At 41.8% G+C, this 17901-nt stretch overlaps 1 protein-coding gene across 4 annotated transcripts in view; it reads right to left on the bottom strand.

The window, feature by feature from the left end:
• NUP93 (nucleoporin 93) overlaps positions 1–17901 on the bottom strand; it is a 105749-nt gene that overhangs the window by 13813 nt on the left and 74035 nt on the right. For all 4 annotated transcript variants that reach the window (XM_007466811.1, XM_007466810.1, XM_007466813.1 and 1 more), the window contains 4 exons: positions 8709–8783; positions 5953–6042; positions 4309–4448; positions 428–560 (listed from right to left, as the gene is read on the bottom strand). In XM_007466811.1, the coding sequence (XP_007466873.1) occupies positions 428–560; positions 4309–4448; positions 5953–6042; positions 8709–8783 (438 nt within the window). The remainder of the gene's footprint in view (positions 1–427; positions 561–4308; positions 4449–5952; positions 6043–8708; positions 8784–17901) is intronic.

Raw genomic sequence — 17901 nt, 5'->3', positions numbered from 1 at the left:
TTCAGCACTTTGCACAGGGTCTGTATCTGACTGTAACTAGACTGTGAGCTGAGAAGAAAGGCACGTTCTAGGACCCATATCTAACTCTGTTCTTCCAGCTGTTTGAGCCAACAATCTCAGAAGTCAGCCCTGACTCTGCCACATCCAAGTTCTTCCACAGTCCTATTGGGTCTACTTTCAAAACATGTCCAGAACCCAATGACATCATCCCCCTGCACCCTCCTCCACCCTAAGCTGAGCGACCACCATTATCACCTGGACTCCTGCACCACCAGTCTCCCAAGGTCTCCTAGCTTCTCTCCCTGCCCCCTCTGGTCTCTTCTCCATATAGTAGGTCCCACACATAACCTCATTTAAACTGAAAACGCCTATCCGAGAGAGACTGCTCTGGGAAGGTAACTGATCACATAGAGAAAGATGCCAATACCTGAAGTCCAGGCAAGGGAGCCGGAAGTTTAATGTTCAGGAAACTTCGAACCAACTGGTAAGTCCCAGGCACCCCGCCCAGCTGGGCCTGATGCAAGTTGCCAAAGACAGTCACAAGGGTGTAATTCTTATAACTGGAAAAAATTTAAAGGCAAAAAAAGGGAGGTTGAAAACACATATTACACGTATCTATGTCCATACCCACAAACATTAGACTGTGAACTCCACAGAGAAGGGCCTGGATTTCAACCTAACATAGAAGAGGAAACAGTGCATGCTTAATGAAGCAAACTACATTATTTATTCATTGGGCAGTGGACCACTGTGAAGATTTCTCATCACTGCAGATACTCAAAAGAATCCCTGGAGCAATATAATAGTGGACTTCAAATGCATTATGGGCTAATGTGCAGAGTAATAATTGCTCCAGCTCACAGCCTAATGCTCTAGTGGGATCTTTTCAAATTTTTCATTTTGAAAAATTTTAAACCTAAAAAAATGAATAGTCCAAAGAATGCTCATATATCCTTTACTTAGATTCGCCAATTGTTAATATTTGTATGTTTTTTTCTCTCTCTATATATGTAGATATACACACATACACAAACACACTATACTTTTTTTCTGAACCATTTGAAAATGTTATAGAAATATAGAAATCAGGGGCTACCTCATCTGTAAATACTTCACCATGTATCTCCTAGTTAGGACATTCTCCGACCTAACTCAATACTACCATGACACTAAGAAATTTAACATTAATGTACTGTTATTATCTAAAATATAACACATATTCAAATTTCTTAATAACATCCTTTATAGTTTTTTTTTTTTTTAAATCCAGGATCCAGTCAAGGGAATGCATGAAATTTAGCTGTCATACCACTTCCATTTCCCTTAATCTAGGGTAATTCTAACACTTTTTATATAAAGACACTGACCTTTTAAAAAGAATCCAGGCTACTAGCTACCTGGTAAAATGTCCCACAAGCTGAATAGTTTCTCATGACTTGATTCAGGTTCAACTTTTTTGCCAAGAACCCTACCTACACAGCTGATGCTGGTACTGCCACAATGAGGCAGGTAATACCATTCTGCCCTTCTTGGTAACATTTAAGTTGATCACTTGGTTAAAGGTGTTGTGCACCAGATTTCACCACTGTAAAAGCACCTCCTTTCCCCTTTGTAATTAATAAGTACTCTATGGGGTAATACTTGGAGGTCATGTGAATAATCTGTTCACCAATAATCTTTCACCCAATAGTTTCCACTGGTGGTCCTTGCTGAACCCATTGTCACATTGGTGGTTGCAAATGATTTTCTATAATTTCCTGTTTATTTATTTGCTAGCTCTTAAAATCCTTTACAGTGTTTTAAAATTGCTTTTATATTAAGATTAAATGGTTCAAGTTATAGATACCCAAACATGGGGTTAATACATTGAAGAACTTTCTAAATATGTTTCTTGTCCAAAACAAAACAGACTGCCTCAAAAAGTCAGGTGCTTCATATGTTCAACCACATAATAATATTAATATTATACCACATTAAGTATAATAATCAACTGAGAGAGACAGGGTGAGAGTGAGAGAGAGAAAAAGAGAGAGACACACACAGAGAAAAACACCTGTCAATTACAGAAAACAGACTCAATGGAAATTGATGTAGTCATAAAAAATGATACTGACAAAAAATTTTAAAAGCAAACTATATAAAACCATATACTGTACACATTTGGATCATAAGCTGTGTAAAAGATACATATCAAACAAAATATTTATATGTCCAAAAAGGCGGTGGGGGTGGTGTGGGGTTAAGGAAATACAACAAGGTGCCAGGGGCCTCTGGGTGGGGGAGAGGGGACCGCTCCCTTTTTCAGGTCCTCTTTTTGGCATCTTCCAAAATTTCTATAACAGTCATGTAGCATTTTCATAATGAAAAATGAACACAATTCAATTTAGCAAATATAATGAGTTCGCCATCACTGGAAGTATTTAAAAGCAGAGGTTGGAAAAGAGATTACAGAAGAGTCCTGCAGCAACCAGGACAAACAGATGCCCACTATGGTCTCTTCAAACTTGAATGAAGACAACTCACATGCTGGAAAGGGCCTCAGAGCCTAAATTCCTTGAGAGCTAAGAAATGTGTACCTTGCTTCAAATTTGGAATGTGGCAGGAAACAGACCAATGCTATGTTTTCTCAACATTTTCAGCCTTATACCTCAAAAATAATTTGGGACCAGGTCTACTTTGCCATCTGGTGTATTACATCACTTGAAATACTGTACATACGTTACACTGTCAGTGGATTAGCATCAGAAAAAATATTTTTTTTAGTGAGGACAATTATCTGAAATATTCCCTTTATCAAAAGGGACAACAAATCTTAAAAAGGATGCCATCAGAGAGTGATGCTACTGGAGTGAAAAAGAAAATAAGCATACAATAGTTGTGCACAGGAAACTCCCAAATAGCTCCAAGTGTTGCTAAAGGAATTAATGGAACAACATAATTCCAAAAAAACTAAATGAAAAGAATAATAAAAGAAATGGGATAGCTTACATATATAAAACCAAAAACTGCAGCCTGGTACCACTGGTGAAGTCAAGCAACAACATTAAGGATGAGGTTTATTGAAGAAAAAGCAGTCATGAGCAGTCATATACGTACACACATTAAAAAATAAAATCCTCATGTTTTTTATATACTGTAAGAACTTCTGACTCATATTTTGCTGACTTGTAGCAAATAAATACCACTATATACATTAGGTTCTTTATGGCTGAAGACTTAGAAATTTACATTACAAAAATTTAGTGAAAGCCTGATATAATACTTTATGAACTCTTTGTGCCCTGTGCCAGAAGCAATAAAAAACCATTTAGAGTTCCAGATTTTTCTTAACAACAGAATGGAGGCTAGTGAGTTTAATATGTCTTATGGTGTTCATCTCATGTAGCCATTATATAATTAATTTAGTATTTGGTATAAAAACCTGTTCTCTCTCTGCTGTACCAGGTCTGAATTACCTTGACCTCCTAATGAAGTATTATTTTGTTGACAGAGGGTGACCACACTACAAGGCCATTGGCAGCTGCATGGGCTCAGCAGCAAAGAACTGCAATTGAGCAAGTGTATTCAGCTTGGCTTTCTCTTCTCGAGCTAACAGAGAGAGGCCCAGCACCCTGTCTCTGAAATAAAGAGGGACTGTTGCACGCTCATGACAACCCCTGCTGGCCAATTCAGAACAAGGAGTGTCCACAGGGAGTGGATGAATGGCACGGGCCCTACCAACGAGGGGGACAATAGTTAGGGCACAAGGGCACAGCCACAAACCCCTTGGTGACCAACTCCAATTAGTGAGGAGATGGCAAAAAAAACCCAGGCACAAATCAGAGGCATTAGCATCCGGGAAGGATCTGGACTCACAAGGATTAACCAAGTAGAGCCAGAAGGAAAACAAAGGATCAAGGGGCCTTCCTAAGGTTTGAAGGTGGTAATGCTGGGTGGGAAAATTAAAATGCCTAGAGAAAACAAAGAGCCTAAGCAGTAATGGCTGAACCACAGGAGGGACAAGGATCCTGACCCAAGGCATCGTGCTCTCTAATAATCGTGACTCTGTACTGAGGGACAGAGAGTGGACAAAGAGAAAAAGAAAAGCCTAACAGTTCTCAATGCTCCCACTCAAAATGACTTTATACTGGTGCATAAATAGTTCTGGTAGAGAAGTGTTTCTGAAAACAACCTAACACCTCTCAGACTTGCTCAACCTTGTTTAAATTATACCAGCTACAGAGCACTTAGCTTGAGGACTACTTGAAACCCAAGAATAGCTGCCTTCGGGGGATTTTAAAGCCAGCCTCTGTGCTGCCATTGCCTTACCTCTGCTCGAGGTATCCCAAGGCCTGCCTGACGAACTCCATGCGCACTTCCACGCTGTTGCGGCTCTTCAGGGCATCAGTCGCCGGTGTCAACAACACGTCTGTCATTTGTTTTACCATGGTCCACATGTCAGAGATGTTCTGCACATAAATGAGACTGCATGTGACAATGCTGTGGGGCCGGGGAAATTGCCTGGTTCTTCACGGCAATCTGACTCAATGGCAGGCGGGACATGGAGGGGGAAGAGGTTAACGTCCTGTCTGAGGCCCTCAGGCTCAAGCCCAGTACAGAAGATGCACCTCTTCCCGGCCAGTTGCCAGGCTCCCGTCTTCCCTGCAAGCAGCCCCCGTCTCGAGCTGGTTTTCAGATCAATTACTATTCCAGGTCTGACATAACCACCTACATAACTAAGACCACATAAAACTAACAAGAACACTGAATCTCAGTGGGTTATCCCTTAAGAGTGAGTGAATACATTTATAATCATCCAAAGCTCTAGGAGTTTAAACTCAAGTAGCTGCATTTCAGTCCTTACAAGGTCACTGGAGTTTTTTAAGGCTTAAAATAAGAGTTTAACCTAAATAATACAGGTTTTGTCCTCCCAGAGGCTCTCCAGGGTCCACTGCTCTTACCCCACCATGTGAGTGGCACAGCCTCCTTTTCTCCTGCCTATTCACTCCCTTCAAAAGACACCTTCCTGTGGCCTCCCAGGAAAGGCACTGGTGATCTCTCCTGTGTGTTACCACCACACAGCTGGACTCCCTCTTCCCAGAATCCTCCTGGCTGTAAACCTCTCCTAAAAATGTGTTCCCTGAACGCTTTGCAAAATATAAAGTTAAGAATGCTCGGAAGACAGTAGCGATTAGAGAAAAAGCAGGTTTACACCTTTTCCAAAGGAAAAGAGAAAATCCTGTTTTCACTGTTTCTCTCAAAAATTAAAAACTGTAGAAAATCCACCCTAAATGTGACCCTTTTTAGGTGGTGAGATGGTAGATAAATTCTTATTTTCTTTAGATTGGTTTGTATTGCCTTATATTTACTATTAAAAAAAATAAAGTATTTTTGAAGGAAAAAAAGTGTGTATGAGTGCTTGCTTCCGTTACAGCCTTTCCTCCTTTCTCCCCTCCTCCTGGCTACCTACCAATCTATCCATCCCCTTTTTAATTTTTTTCCCCCAGCGGGAGAAAATTGGCCAAGGATAAGAACTGAGGGACAGGAATAAAGATGGGGAGTCAGAGAGGAACAGAACCAAGTGGCTTTTAAAGACCCCACCTGAGTCAAGTTCAAGGGGCTCGCTGGTGTGAAAACCGCATCACCTTTACAATTCACATCTCATGAAAGAGCCTGTTAGTCTGTCTAAGGAGGGAAACTGGCAGGGAGGAGCTGGAGCCTGACAGAACTTCAAAGCAAACACAGCTTTGCTGGGCCTTTTGCAGATGCATAAAGATACGTATATCTATATATATGGGATCATCATCAAAAAACCACCCCAAAATTATTTAAAATAAAACTCTGAAGAACAGTTAACATCTTCTTCCAGGGCACAGAGTTTCTCTTCAGCACATTTCTGCCAAGTCAGCAAGCTGCTAATCCCACTGGAACACCAGACTCCACATGTCTCCTCGGGTCAGCTCTGGGCGCTACCTTATCATCCAGCTCTGTGACGGAAGCACAGAGGTCCACAAGGTTAGGCTGCAGGTGTCCGTTGACAATCTTCTCGTTATAGATATAAATCTGAAAGGAAAAGCAAAGTAAATCACACAAATTCTATTTTCACCTTTTCTTTTTAGAACCCCCTGAAGCAGCTCTGAAACCAGCTTCTGCACCATGGTCAGAAGCTTTCCTTCCTCAGAGTGGCTGAGCTATCCACATTGCCTGGAGGGCAAGGCCTCCGGCCAGCTTCCCAGTTCTGTGCCTGAGCTTCAGACAGCAGCATCGACACCCACGAAAGCTAGCCGCTAGCCCAGCCTTCCTAACATCTGAGGTGTGGGAGCAGGGTGGTCCCGGGGGTGGCGGGGGAGTCCCACGGGCAGTTCTGCGTTGCTCTGCCCAGCAGACCATCAGTCCCAGAGAGCAAGGACCAAAGTGGAAGGTCTCCTGCTGCTGCTTCCTAGGAACCCAAGGAAACATTTGGTAATCTTTCTGGCAAAAGGACTGAATGGCCCCAGGCCCAGGGCTTCTGGACTTAGTAAGGACTGTCAGGTCGCAGCCCTCCACGTGTTTTATATGAGCAGTTGCTGCCCATCTGCAGTACACGTTTCTCGGGAAAGAATCCCAGTTCCTTAGTAAAATTTTCTCAAGAAAAAGGAACTATGTGACGTTCAATGAATGGAAAAGCCAATATTACTTTGGATTTTATTTTTTAAAAACCAACATAATGATGGTAAAAACTACTAAGTTCTACTCTTTGCATCTGAAGTCCTTGCTCTACCGAGGACTGAACAAGGTAGTGATGTTAGACAAGTCAGGACCCTGTCGAACCTTACCTCCCTCTACTCTAAATGGGGGAGAGCATCATGCAGCCTCCAGGAGTGTTATAAAGATTAAATGAAACGGTTTTTAAACCAGAACGTGGTGTTTATTCACTCATGAGCATTTATGAGGAGCCTTCCCTGGGGTACTGTGTTCAACATGGGATATAAAGATTCGCTCTCCACTGGAGGGGATAGCCATGTAAACAGACACATGACATTCCAGTGTCCTGAGTGCTAGTAAACCTTAGTTTTATGAAGTTTTAGTCTTCACAGACACAGAAGATACATGGTTTCTCTCCTCAAAAGCTTGTAATTTCATTAGGCCTGAATTCTGACGATGCCTGTGGCAATGGAAGTCAGTCACATAATGAAAGTGAAATTTTTAAAAATGTAGATGCAGTGTGGGAGAAAGAGAGAGATATAAAAACTGAAGAAAAAATAAATGAAGGCCCAGTAGTAAAACATGAGGGAGTTGGAAGGAGGGGGACTTATGTGAGGGAAGCTGATGTGGCTGGTTTCAGATGCCCAGAGTTAGAACTGGCAGTGGTACGCTGAAGGAGAGAGGCTTAAAAAGAGCATTTAGAACATTTTTCTCAACAAGGGGTACAAGAAGGATCTCTGATAATACCATCAGCTCACCAAATAATTCAGTTACGGCACCCCTCTGTCAAAGGCACAGGGTCTAGCAGTTTCTCCCCTCCCCCTGTTCACCTCTATAGCCACCACGTGTTTTTGTCTCCACCTACCCCACCCCACCCAAGCCCAGGTTGGACGGAAGAAAGGAATTGGGTGATGCTGAGGGCCACAGTGGCACCGATCGCGGGAGGGCTTCCCTGGTGGCGCAGTGGTTAAGAATCCGCCTGCCAATGCAGGGGACATGGGTTTGATCCCTGGCCCGGGAAGATCCCACATGCTGTGGAGCAACTAAGCCTGTGCATCACAACTACTGACCCTGCGCTCTAGAGCTTGTGCTCTGCCACAAGAGAAGCCACCGCAATGAGAAGCCCGTGCACTGCAAGAAGAGTAGCCCCTGCTTGCCTCAACTAGAGAAAGCCATGCACAGCAATGAAGACCCAACACAGCCAAAATAACAAAATAAAAAACAAATGAATAAATAAATTTATTTAAAAAAAAAGAATCACGGGAGTTGGTCACAACAGAACAGATGTTCCTTGGTCACTGCTGGTGCAGGACAATTTAAAGGGGATGGAAGCCCACCACCCTCAATTCAAGAAACAAGACTGTTTTCCCTTCTTGATACTTTGTGCAGCAAAGCAGCAAATTAGAAAAAAATACACAGGTGGCCAGCACTGCTTTATTCAAAAAGTCAATTCCAGGTATGTACTGTCCTAAGGGCAGTTTCAGTCAACAGAGTCCCTGAGCTTTGCCACAAAGTGTCTCAATCCATACTCAAACTATCACATGGTCATGATACACCACAAGAACCACAACCCCCCAAATATCATAAGCTTCTCCAGGACAGTAATATCAGGTAATGGTGAGTACACTATGCTTACCAAGGCAGAAAAGCATTTAGAAAATTTCTCTCTACAATGGGGTGAAGAAGCATTTCTGATAATACCATTCACCGACCAGGTGATCAGTTAATACAGAACTCCATTTACTTAGCAGTGCAGTTACTCAAAGCCTTACTGTACATGGGCTGTTGCCAAATGCAAAATGAGATGCCTTGGTCCGTGTGTGAGGCAGATTTCAATTTCCCTAAATCAAACCTGAGTCATTCTATTACCCAATTTGATAGACTTCTCCAGGGACCTAGATGGTAAAATATTAACGTGTCCTCTGAATGAAAACCCAACTTGTTTTCAGGGTTGGACTTTCACATGAAGTCTGTGTTCTCTTCTACTTCCCAGCGGGCTCATAGAGGATTTTCCTGGATTCGATCTTCCTTGAGAACACACTCACCTGCCGGGCATAGGCCATCTCGATGCTGTCCAGAGAGCTTCGACCAGGGGGTCCCGCATCACTGATGTAACTTGGCTGTACAGAAATACACATTCAGAATTGGTTCAGTCATGTAAAGAAAAGAAAAAAAACTATAAACATATGTTTGTCTTTAACAAAGCTGTTTCTGTTTCCTAGTCAGACTTCCTCAAAACGATGATTTTAGGGGCTTCAATAGAAGGCAACTCTCTTACCATGATCACATGAAAAGAGAGCAGGCATGGGACTCAACTCAAAAATAACAGGAGGCTGGAGACACTGTAAGGATATCTCAGTAACTGTTTCTGGAAAGGCACCTCTTTGTAACATTCGGTTTCAATCCCCCAGCCCACCTCATCTTCCCCCTCCATGTCTTTACACCAGTAAGGCTGTGGTGTATGTGGGTCTCCTGTTTCCATCACTCATATCAGACAGCTGAGGAAATGGAGTTTATAGGGTCACAATACCAGGATTCAGACATTTCCTTTCTAGAGTCCACACTAAGACAACAGCTACTGATGAACTTTATGCATCTGAAGATATGAAGCCAGCCTAAGTTGGGCATTCATTCATTCAGCAAATATCTGCCAAGTGCCTGCCTGCCACATGCACAGTGTGTACACATCCATCCCCACAGGATGACAAGACAGCCCACAGAGGCTGTTCCCAAAGAGCTTACCATCTGATGGGGAGAGTTAGACACCAACATATGGAAAAAAATATTAGTCTTTTTTAAGAAAGACTAAAGATAATTTTTAGCTAAGTTTATTCCCTACTGTAAAAAAATATGGATCAAAATCAGGTATGTTCCAATTAGGTATATTAGGCATATTCTTAAATTTCCAATATTAGTTTGTACTGTACTGCAGCAAAGATCAAATTCTTCAAGCTTCTCTCATTAAAAAAAAAAAAAGCCATGCTCTATTCTCTAAAATCTAAAACAAAGCAGTTTAAAGTAGGTTTCCTGGGAGACACATGACAGATAGCAGCAAAACTTCCTAGCACCACCAAAGCTGGTAAAAGGGATACCAGCATGAGCATGCACTGGGGCAGGACAGAGAATAGGAAGAAGCAGGAAGCAGAAAGGTGGGTTGTAAACCCTCAGGTTCTGGAATGAACACTGGACTGTCAGGACACCTGGGTTCCAGGAGGACTGCTCCACTCCCTTGCTTTGGCATCTGGGCAAAGAACATATCCTTGGAGCCTCAGGTTCCCTTTGGTTGATGAAGGGGCTGTCCTAGACAATCTCGAGAGGTCCTCCCCAGCTCTGATTTTCTGCAATCATTGGTATTAAAAGAGCTTTAAACAGTTTACTGTTCAAAATATCGAATTTGATCTCACTACAGTACAGTAAAAACCAATGTATTGGAAATTTAAGACTATAACTAATATACCTAGTAGAATACACCTAATTTTGATCCATACTTGTTTATAGTAGGGAATAAGCTTAGCTAAAGGTTAACTTTAGTCTTTCTAAAAAATGGACTAATAAACTTTTCCATATGTTGGCATCTTACTCTCTCCATCAGATGGTAAGCTTGGAAGATGCTGCTGCTTGGCTGACCCAATGACCATTTCACATCCCTACCTCTCACTTCTACTCACTGCCACTTCTCACTCTGGCATATGGAGTTAAATATAACCAATGGTGTGCTGGTAAATGTTTTAACAACTGGCTTGGGAAAGGGGACTTAACTTGTAGCGTTTCCTGGTTTCTAGTGTAAATATTCCCACCATGGCAGAAATGAAGCTATTCCAAGTAGTATCAACTAGACAGCAAATTTCCTGAAACTCTAACAATAGGTCCTCATGAGCTGACCCCTACATACTACCCTTTCCCAGCCTCTACTGCAGCTAGGAGTGGCCATGAACCCTGGTTCTAGCCAACCGGATGAAAGCACAAGCCTGGTGGTACATTCTGGCTTAGTGCAGCTTCTGCTTTTCCTGATAAAGGGAGAAAAAAGAGCCTGGCATGGCCTTTCACTTTCTCCCCTGAATGCAAACAGGCTGTCTAGAGCTGCAGCAATCAGCTTGTGAGCCCGAAGTAAGTGTCCGTGCTAAAAATGGTGGCATACAGAGACAAGAAGGTGCCTCTGATGGCACTGCAGAGCTAATGAATTAAGGCCCATACTCTCCACGCCTGCAGACTTGTTAGGTGAGAAAAATAAATCGCTATTCAACCTACAGAAACTCAAGTTTTCTGTTACTCACAGCTGAAAGCATTCCTATCTGAAATGATTGAAAACCATCAGGTTATAGTAACAACAGCCACGCGTACTGAGCAACTACTATATGCCAAGCACTGTCTTAATTTCTGTGTATTAACTCCACAACCCTATGAGATACATACTTTTATTACAACAATTTTACAGATGAAGACACCAAAGCGCACAGAAAGCACCTTGCCAGAGGTCACTCCAATAGGAAGTAGTGGAGCCGTGGCTTGTGCCCACAGCCTGGGGCCACACTGCCAGCCAGGGCAGCCCGGGGCAACTGTCCAAGGATGGCCATCGAAGAACAAGAGAGAGTAGCAGTTAGAAATCCTGGCTCCACTACTCACTAGCTACATGACCTTGACTGAGTATATTGCTTCGTTTGAGCCTGGGTTTCTTTAGCTGTAACACAGATGCAGCAATGGTATCTACCTCATAGATTTGTGAAATAATCTTAAATTAAATGGGAAGAAAACAGTACTTATTTCACAAGGAGTAAGTAAGAATAAGTAGAAAGAGCTCACTGTCCAACATCTGACCAGTAAACACTAGCTGTTACCACTTTTTAAATAAAAAATAAACCATAATGAACACGGGACTAAATCAGATGTTGAACAGTGGATAGATGTGGACACTACAGAGACATAATCTAAGATGTTTTCTCTGTGCTGGCTGGAAATTCTCATCTCACTCCTCTACAATGAAAACACATTCCTTGTAGGAAAAGAATCCCCCACCAGCTCATTTTCTATTTCTGGACTAATTCTGAGTGTTCCCAGTAACACTGCATTTGAGGACTGTTCTATAATGTGGCCATCTTTCTGGAACAGAACTCTCTGAAAGTTGGTGATCCCCGAGTCTTTTGAAAGAACAGAGCACTAAGCCTGTTAATTCCAGTAATCTAACTGGGGGGAATAAATGGGGAGGAGAGGGGGAATGGCACTAAACACTTCTGCAAGGACACAGTTGTTTCAGCCATATATACATAAACAGCCTTGAGAAATATTTTCCAGTACTACTAAAAACCTAATTTTAAAAAGTAGTTGGTTTTTTGGCCTTCAAATTTCCATTTAAATTAATTTTGCCTAATGCCCTTGTTTTCAAACGTACCTTTCCTTCATTTGCCCTTGGCAGAGCCTCTATTTCACCACACACAAAGTCAGTTATCCATCAACAGGATGTGTACATGCACTCCTGAGCGGAGGAACCAGCAAACACTCAATGGAATTTCAAAGCCAGGAGCTGCTAGAGGGCTGGGAAAGGAGACGCCGAATGCTGTGTAGGAATAACGTTCCAAACTCTTCAGGTTTTCTCTGTATTGGGGCCTGATCGGAGCACAGTGGGGATAACAGGAGCACAGAATCAGAGACCAGAAAGGCAGGGAAGATGGGTAGGCAGGGCCAGAGAGAACAACAAAGGGCTCACCCAGGAGTCTGGAGATAATGTGGAGAATCAGCAGTCTCTGGGAGCACAGACATGAGAAGGGTCTTCTCAGTGTACCTGGTGTTCCCCAAACAGCCATTTTCTAAGTGAACATTCCTGAACAGGCAGGATGTGGTTGGAGAGTGGCAGGAGGGAACTGCAAGCTTTTATTAGCAACTACTTTTGTACACAACATATCCAGGGATGAATAAATCTCTTTTCCCAAGGAGAGCACATCCTAGGCAGGGAAAAAGGAATGTAGCACTCACTTCTAGCAAAACAAGTACAGAGTAAAAAGAAAATGTGATGATACTACAGAAGGAAGAGAGTTTTTAATTTCCAAGTGGAATGTTTTGGCTTTATGTAAGCAAAACAGAACCAAAGTAATTAATGTACAATAGTTGGCTACAGTATCTGTACACAGAAGCCCAGTACTACCAGAAAAAACACTGACTGGGCACCAGAAGACCCAGGTTCTAAACGCAACCCAACTGTGTGACCTTGGGTAATGACATCTAACTTTTCTGGAGCATCATTCTCCATGGATAAAACGGGAAGAATACTTGGGTCATTTATACAATGAAATCTATTACAGCCACTAAAAAATGACAGACACCTACATGTACTAACCTAGAAAAAGCTCCAAAATAAGTTAAAAAAAATCAAAACATAATGCTAAGTAGTAGCATTTATTATATAAAATGGTGCCGTTTATGGAGTAAATTGATAATAAACTGATCAGATGGACATATATGTACAAATGTGCACATAAATACCTGAGAGGGAACTGGAAGGATAGAATGTCAGAGGTTATGTTTGGGTTGGGGGTAGAGGAGAGCAGCTGAATTTTCACAATCTCTATCTCTACCAGTAGAACGCTATGCAGGAAGAAGGTGTTCATGTGATATATCCTGATGTCAAAATGAAGGGCCCGTTGAGTTGGGTTCTTTAAACTTCTTTTTTTGAAAGAGCAGCTGAGCACTTTCTCTACTTGAAATCCTACTCAAATTCCAATACGTGAAACAAATTAGGAAACTACCAGGGAGCCATAAAATACAGCTTGGAATCATCTAGTCTGGGTTTTTCAAACTCATACTGTCAGTCTATATTTTTACTATTCCATCAAATCTAATACACCATCAACTGCAAGGCATCATGTTATTTATGTACCATTAGGAAAGAAAAATGCAGACAAACTATGACACACCACTGAATTTAAGGCATATCCTGATTTCAGAGATGTTAAAATATAGAAAAGATGTGTAACTGGGAATTGGTGAAATATGGTATTAAGTCAGTGATCAAAATTAGAGACTACATTCAACACACACTGTTCACACATCACATCATTATCTGTAATGATTAAGCTACAACTTAGCTTCTCTACTGAGCCTATTGCTTGCTAGGCTGAGCCATTTTCCAGACAATACATTAAAGCAATACATTAAAGCAACATCTACTGACTATGTCTAATATCAATACAGCCACGACACACTGAGGCTAGATAAAAATTTACTTTTAAATGTTGCCTAAGAGATATCAAGGATTCTCAACGATGCTCAAAGCCCGTAGTGTCATGCAAGGAGCGCAGACGGGGGGTGTTCTTCCCCACAGGCCAGAGGCAAGGACTAGGGTATGGCAGTTCTTAGCCAGGAGTCTCTTTCTTGCTTCAAAGCACATCATTTTTATTCAGACTACAACCTGGAAAGTTATTAACAGTCTTTCGATTTCTACCTTTCTTTAAAAATTATACCTTTTTCTTCAACGATATCCTAAGGAAATTAACTTCCCAAATTGAATTTATGCTACTGAAGCATCATTTCCCTTATTAAAACTTGCCAGGAATAGATATTACTAATGTGTTGTTGCTCTTCTGTTATTGGAAGGCTTGGGGGAAAAATGTTTCAGGAACCACCATCTCTTAGTTCATTTTTGCTTAAAAATAAAAGCCTCAAGCCTCTCTTTATATTAAATTAACAAAATTTGGACATTTTCCTTCAAATATAAGGTCAGCTCAAAATGACTGGAAGCCTCTTTCCTAGCTAATGACTCTTTGGATTCCAACAACCTTATTCTTGACAATAAAGTGCCCAAGAAAGAATGGTTTAGATGGCAAGTCATACTTTAATTATTTCTTCTACTTATGTCCTGAGATTTTTTTTCATTCCTAGTGACTTTATAGGTCAAGGGACACTTAAAAAGGGATAGATCCATATTAAAATGATAAAAATAAACAATAGTGTGTAGCTTACCAAATACCAGCCACCACCATAAACAGTGCTGCGATATGCTGAGTGTGCACTCTATACCAGCTCTGGGCCAGGCACCTTACACACGTTCTACGTTCCTTCCAACGGTTCTTCAAGAGAGGCCTTTTACAATGAGGATGAGAACAGGGAGGTTCCCGGGAGAGCCCCGGGAACTTAGGCCTGCCGAATTCCAAAGCCTGTCTCAGGCCTTCACACTCTGCGGTTTCTTACAAAGAGGGCAGAGAAGGTGCCTGCCCAAGTGGAGATAATACCACCCTTCCATCATTCTGAAGAAAATTACATGGAAAAAACCTGTAAAAACATGGTTCTTCCACATATCCACCAGAATGGTTGAATTGAAAAAGACAAAAAACACCAAGTGTGGCAAAGGTATGGAACAAAGAGAATTCTCATAGTGCTGGTGGGAGGGTACTAAGAAACCGTTTTGGAACAGTGTTGAACATATGTGTACCCTCTGCCCCAGCAATTGCCTGCTTAGATGTGCCCAATGGATGTGCAAACGTATGTTCACCAAAAGACAGGTACAAGAATGCTCTCAATAGCACTCTTTATAAAAGCTAAGAACTGGTAACTATCCAAATGTCCATCAACATCAGAATGGATAAACAGATTGCAGTCATACTATTCGGCCATGAGAATGAATAGCCTTCAACTACATGTAACAATATACAGAATGTTAAGCAAAAGCCAGAAACAAGAGTACATAGCATATGACTCCATTTACACAGAGTTTAAAAACAGGCAAAATTAATCTATGACATCAGAAGTTAGGACAGTGTTTCTTTTGGGGGTGGTGGTGAGGGGTGGTGAATGAAAAGGCACAGAACGGGATGCTGGGATGCTGACAATGTTGTTTCTTCGTCTGGGTGTGTTCCCTTTTGGTATATTCATTGAGCTGTATACTTAAAAAGTGCATACTTTTCTGTATATATGTTATACTTCAGGAAAAAAGTTCAAAACAGCAACAAACAACAAAACCTACAAGGTTCCAGAAACGGCAATTCCCTGGATTATCTGAAGAACCATCTGCATCATTTGCCAGCTTTTTCAGCAAAGCTATCCACTCCGCTAGGTGTCACAACAGACAACAGCAAAAGTATCAATAACTCCCTTCCAAGAGGGAGGACTCGAGGTCAAGGAAGCAGAGTCTACTAAATAGATTAGTCTATTTTAAGACAAGAGCAATCAAGAAAGAATATCTCATTAGCAGCTTATAATTACTTCCAAATCCCAATACAGACTACAACCTATTAACACAATTTTAAAAAATGAAGTTTATAAAACCATGAGCTGTTCTACTTATCTGCCCAGACTCACAAGAAATTGAGAAAGAAACATTAGGCTGGCCAAGGATTTTATACATTAGCTCCTTTTTCCCAACGACTCTACTCTTCTTTGAAATCTTTGAGTCTAAGAAATGTGGAACAGGGTCATTAATGAGTAATTTCCTAAGATAAATGACTTTAGCATCTATTTATTTTGGGGGCTAATTTAATAGAAAAATTGGGTTTTAAATCAGGAGCAAATTTGTAGATACAGGATGTGTGAAGTTACCCTGCAGGCATGACACACTGCCAAGCTACCCACCTTTGACCCAGACTTCAACAGAACAATGGCCTAGAAGCCAACAGTCCTGGATCTCACCAGCATATTACACATCTCTCTGAGCCTTAGTTGTCCTATCTCCCATGAGAAAAGAATGCTAGCTAGTTAAGAAACAACTTCTGGGGAAAAGATTTATCAGGAAGCACTGGCAATATTACTTGAAATGTCTAACGCTATAATTTTTGTGACATTATAATTTTTAACTTGCACCTCCAAATTATCTGAAACTACTTACTTTAAAACAATAGTAAGGGACGCCCATTATGAGTCAGGTGCTTTATGTTATCACTAATCTTCCCAATAATCCCATTTCACCAATGAAGACATTAAATGTCTGCAGGATTAAATAACTTGGATGAGGTCTCAGAACTAGTCATTGGTGAAGCTAGGATCTGAACCCCAGGGCTGTTCTCTCCCCAGCACCAGCGTGGTAAATGTGTGGTTAAGTCACAGCTCCCACTGGCACAAGGGCAGACATCACTAATCAAGCACGACACACTTTTCTGCTGATCCCAAGACGCAGCCTCAAATCCCTCTCAGGAAAGATCTCCAGGATAAATAAGTGAAAAAAGCATGATATAGAACAGAGCATATAGTAAAATAACTTTTGTGTAAGAAGGAGGGAAGATAATATATTGCCTTTTATTCATATAAAGAGACTCTGGAAATATTACACAAGAAAGTAATAATAGTGATTACTTCCAGGGAGAGGCAAAGTGGGGAGGGAATGAGCTTCTGGGGACAGGGTACTTTAGTTCTTGAGTCATATGAATACATTGCCTTTAAAAAAATTAGATTTTAGGGCTTCCCTGGTGGCGCAGTGGTTAAGAATCTGCCTGCCAATGCAGGGAACACAGGTTCGAGCCCTGGTCTGGGAAGATCCCACATGCCGCGGAGCAACTAAGCCCGTGCGCTACAACTATTGAGCCTGCGCATCTGGAGCCTGTGCTCTGCAACAGGAGAGGCCGCGACAGTGAGAGGCCCGCGCACCGCGATGAAGAGTGGGCCCCGCTCACCGCAACTGGAGAAAGCCCTTGCACAGAAATGAACACCCAACACAGCCAAAAAATGAATAAATAAATAAATAAATTTATTTTTTTAAAAAATCAGATTTTAAAGAGGAGAAACCCTTCAACTTAGCACCACCACCAATCAATGAACACTGGCAATTAAAATAAACCCTATTAAACATACCCACTCTAAAATCACACTGTTTCAACATATCCCTAATACTCTGGTTAGCACAAAGTTAGCTAAGGCCAAATGATTTATTCAACAAATATTTCTAGAGCACCTAATATGTTCCAGGGACTCTTCTAGGCACTGGATATATGAGTAAACACAACAAACAAAAATCCTTACCTTCATAGAGCTTACATTCTACTGTGAGAAACAGACAGTAAGCAATATAAAGACATAAAACACATACAATGGTTTAAAGTGAAGAAGTGCTAAAAAGAAAAATATAGGCCTTCCCTGGTGGCGCAGTGGTGGAGAGTCTGCCTGCCGATGCAGGGGACGCGGGTTCGTGCCCTGGTCCGGGAAGATCCCACATGCCGCGGAGTGGCTGGGCCCGTGAGCCAGGGCCGCTGAGCCTGCGCGTCCGGAGCCTGTGCTCCGCAACGGGAGAGGCCACAGCAGTGAGAGGCCCGCGTACCGCCAAAA

The sequence above is a fragment of the Lipotes vexillifer genome, unplaced genomic scaffold (genome assembly GCF_000442215.2).
Source record: "Lipotes vexillifer unplaced genomic scaffold, Lipotes_vexillifer_v1.1 scaffold130, whole genome shotgun sequence".
NCBI classification, from domain to species: Eukaryota; Metazoa; Chordata; class Mammalia; order Artiodactyla; family Lipotidae; genus Lipotes; species Lipotes vexillifer.
Note: the sequence above shows the minus strand (reverse complement) of the source record. Positions and strands in the feature narration are given on the sequence as shown.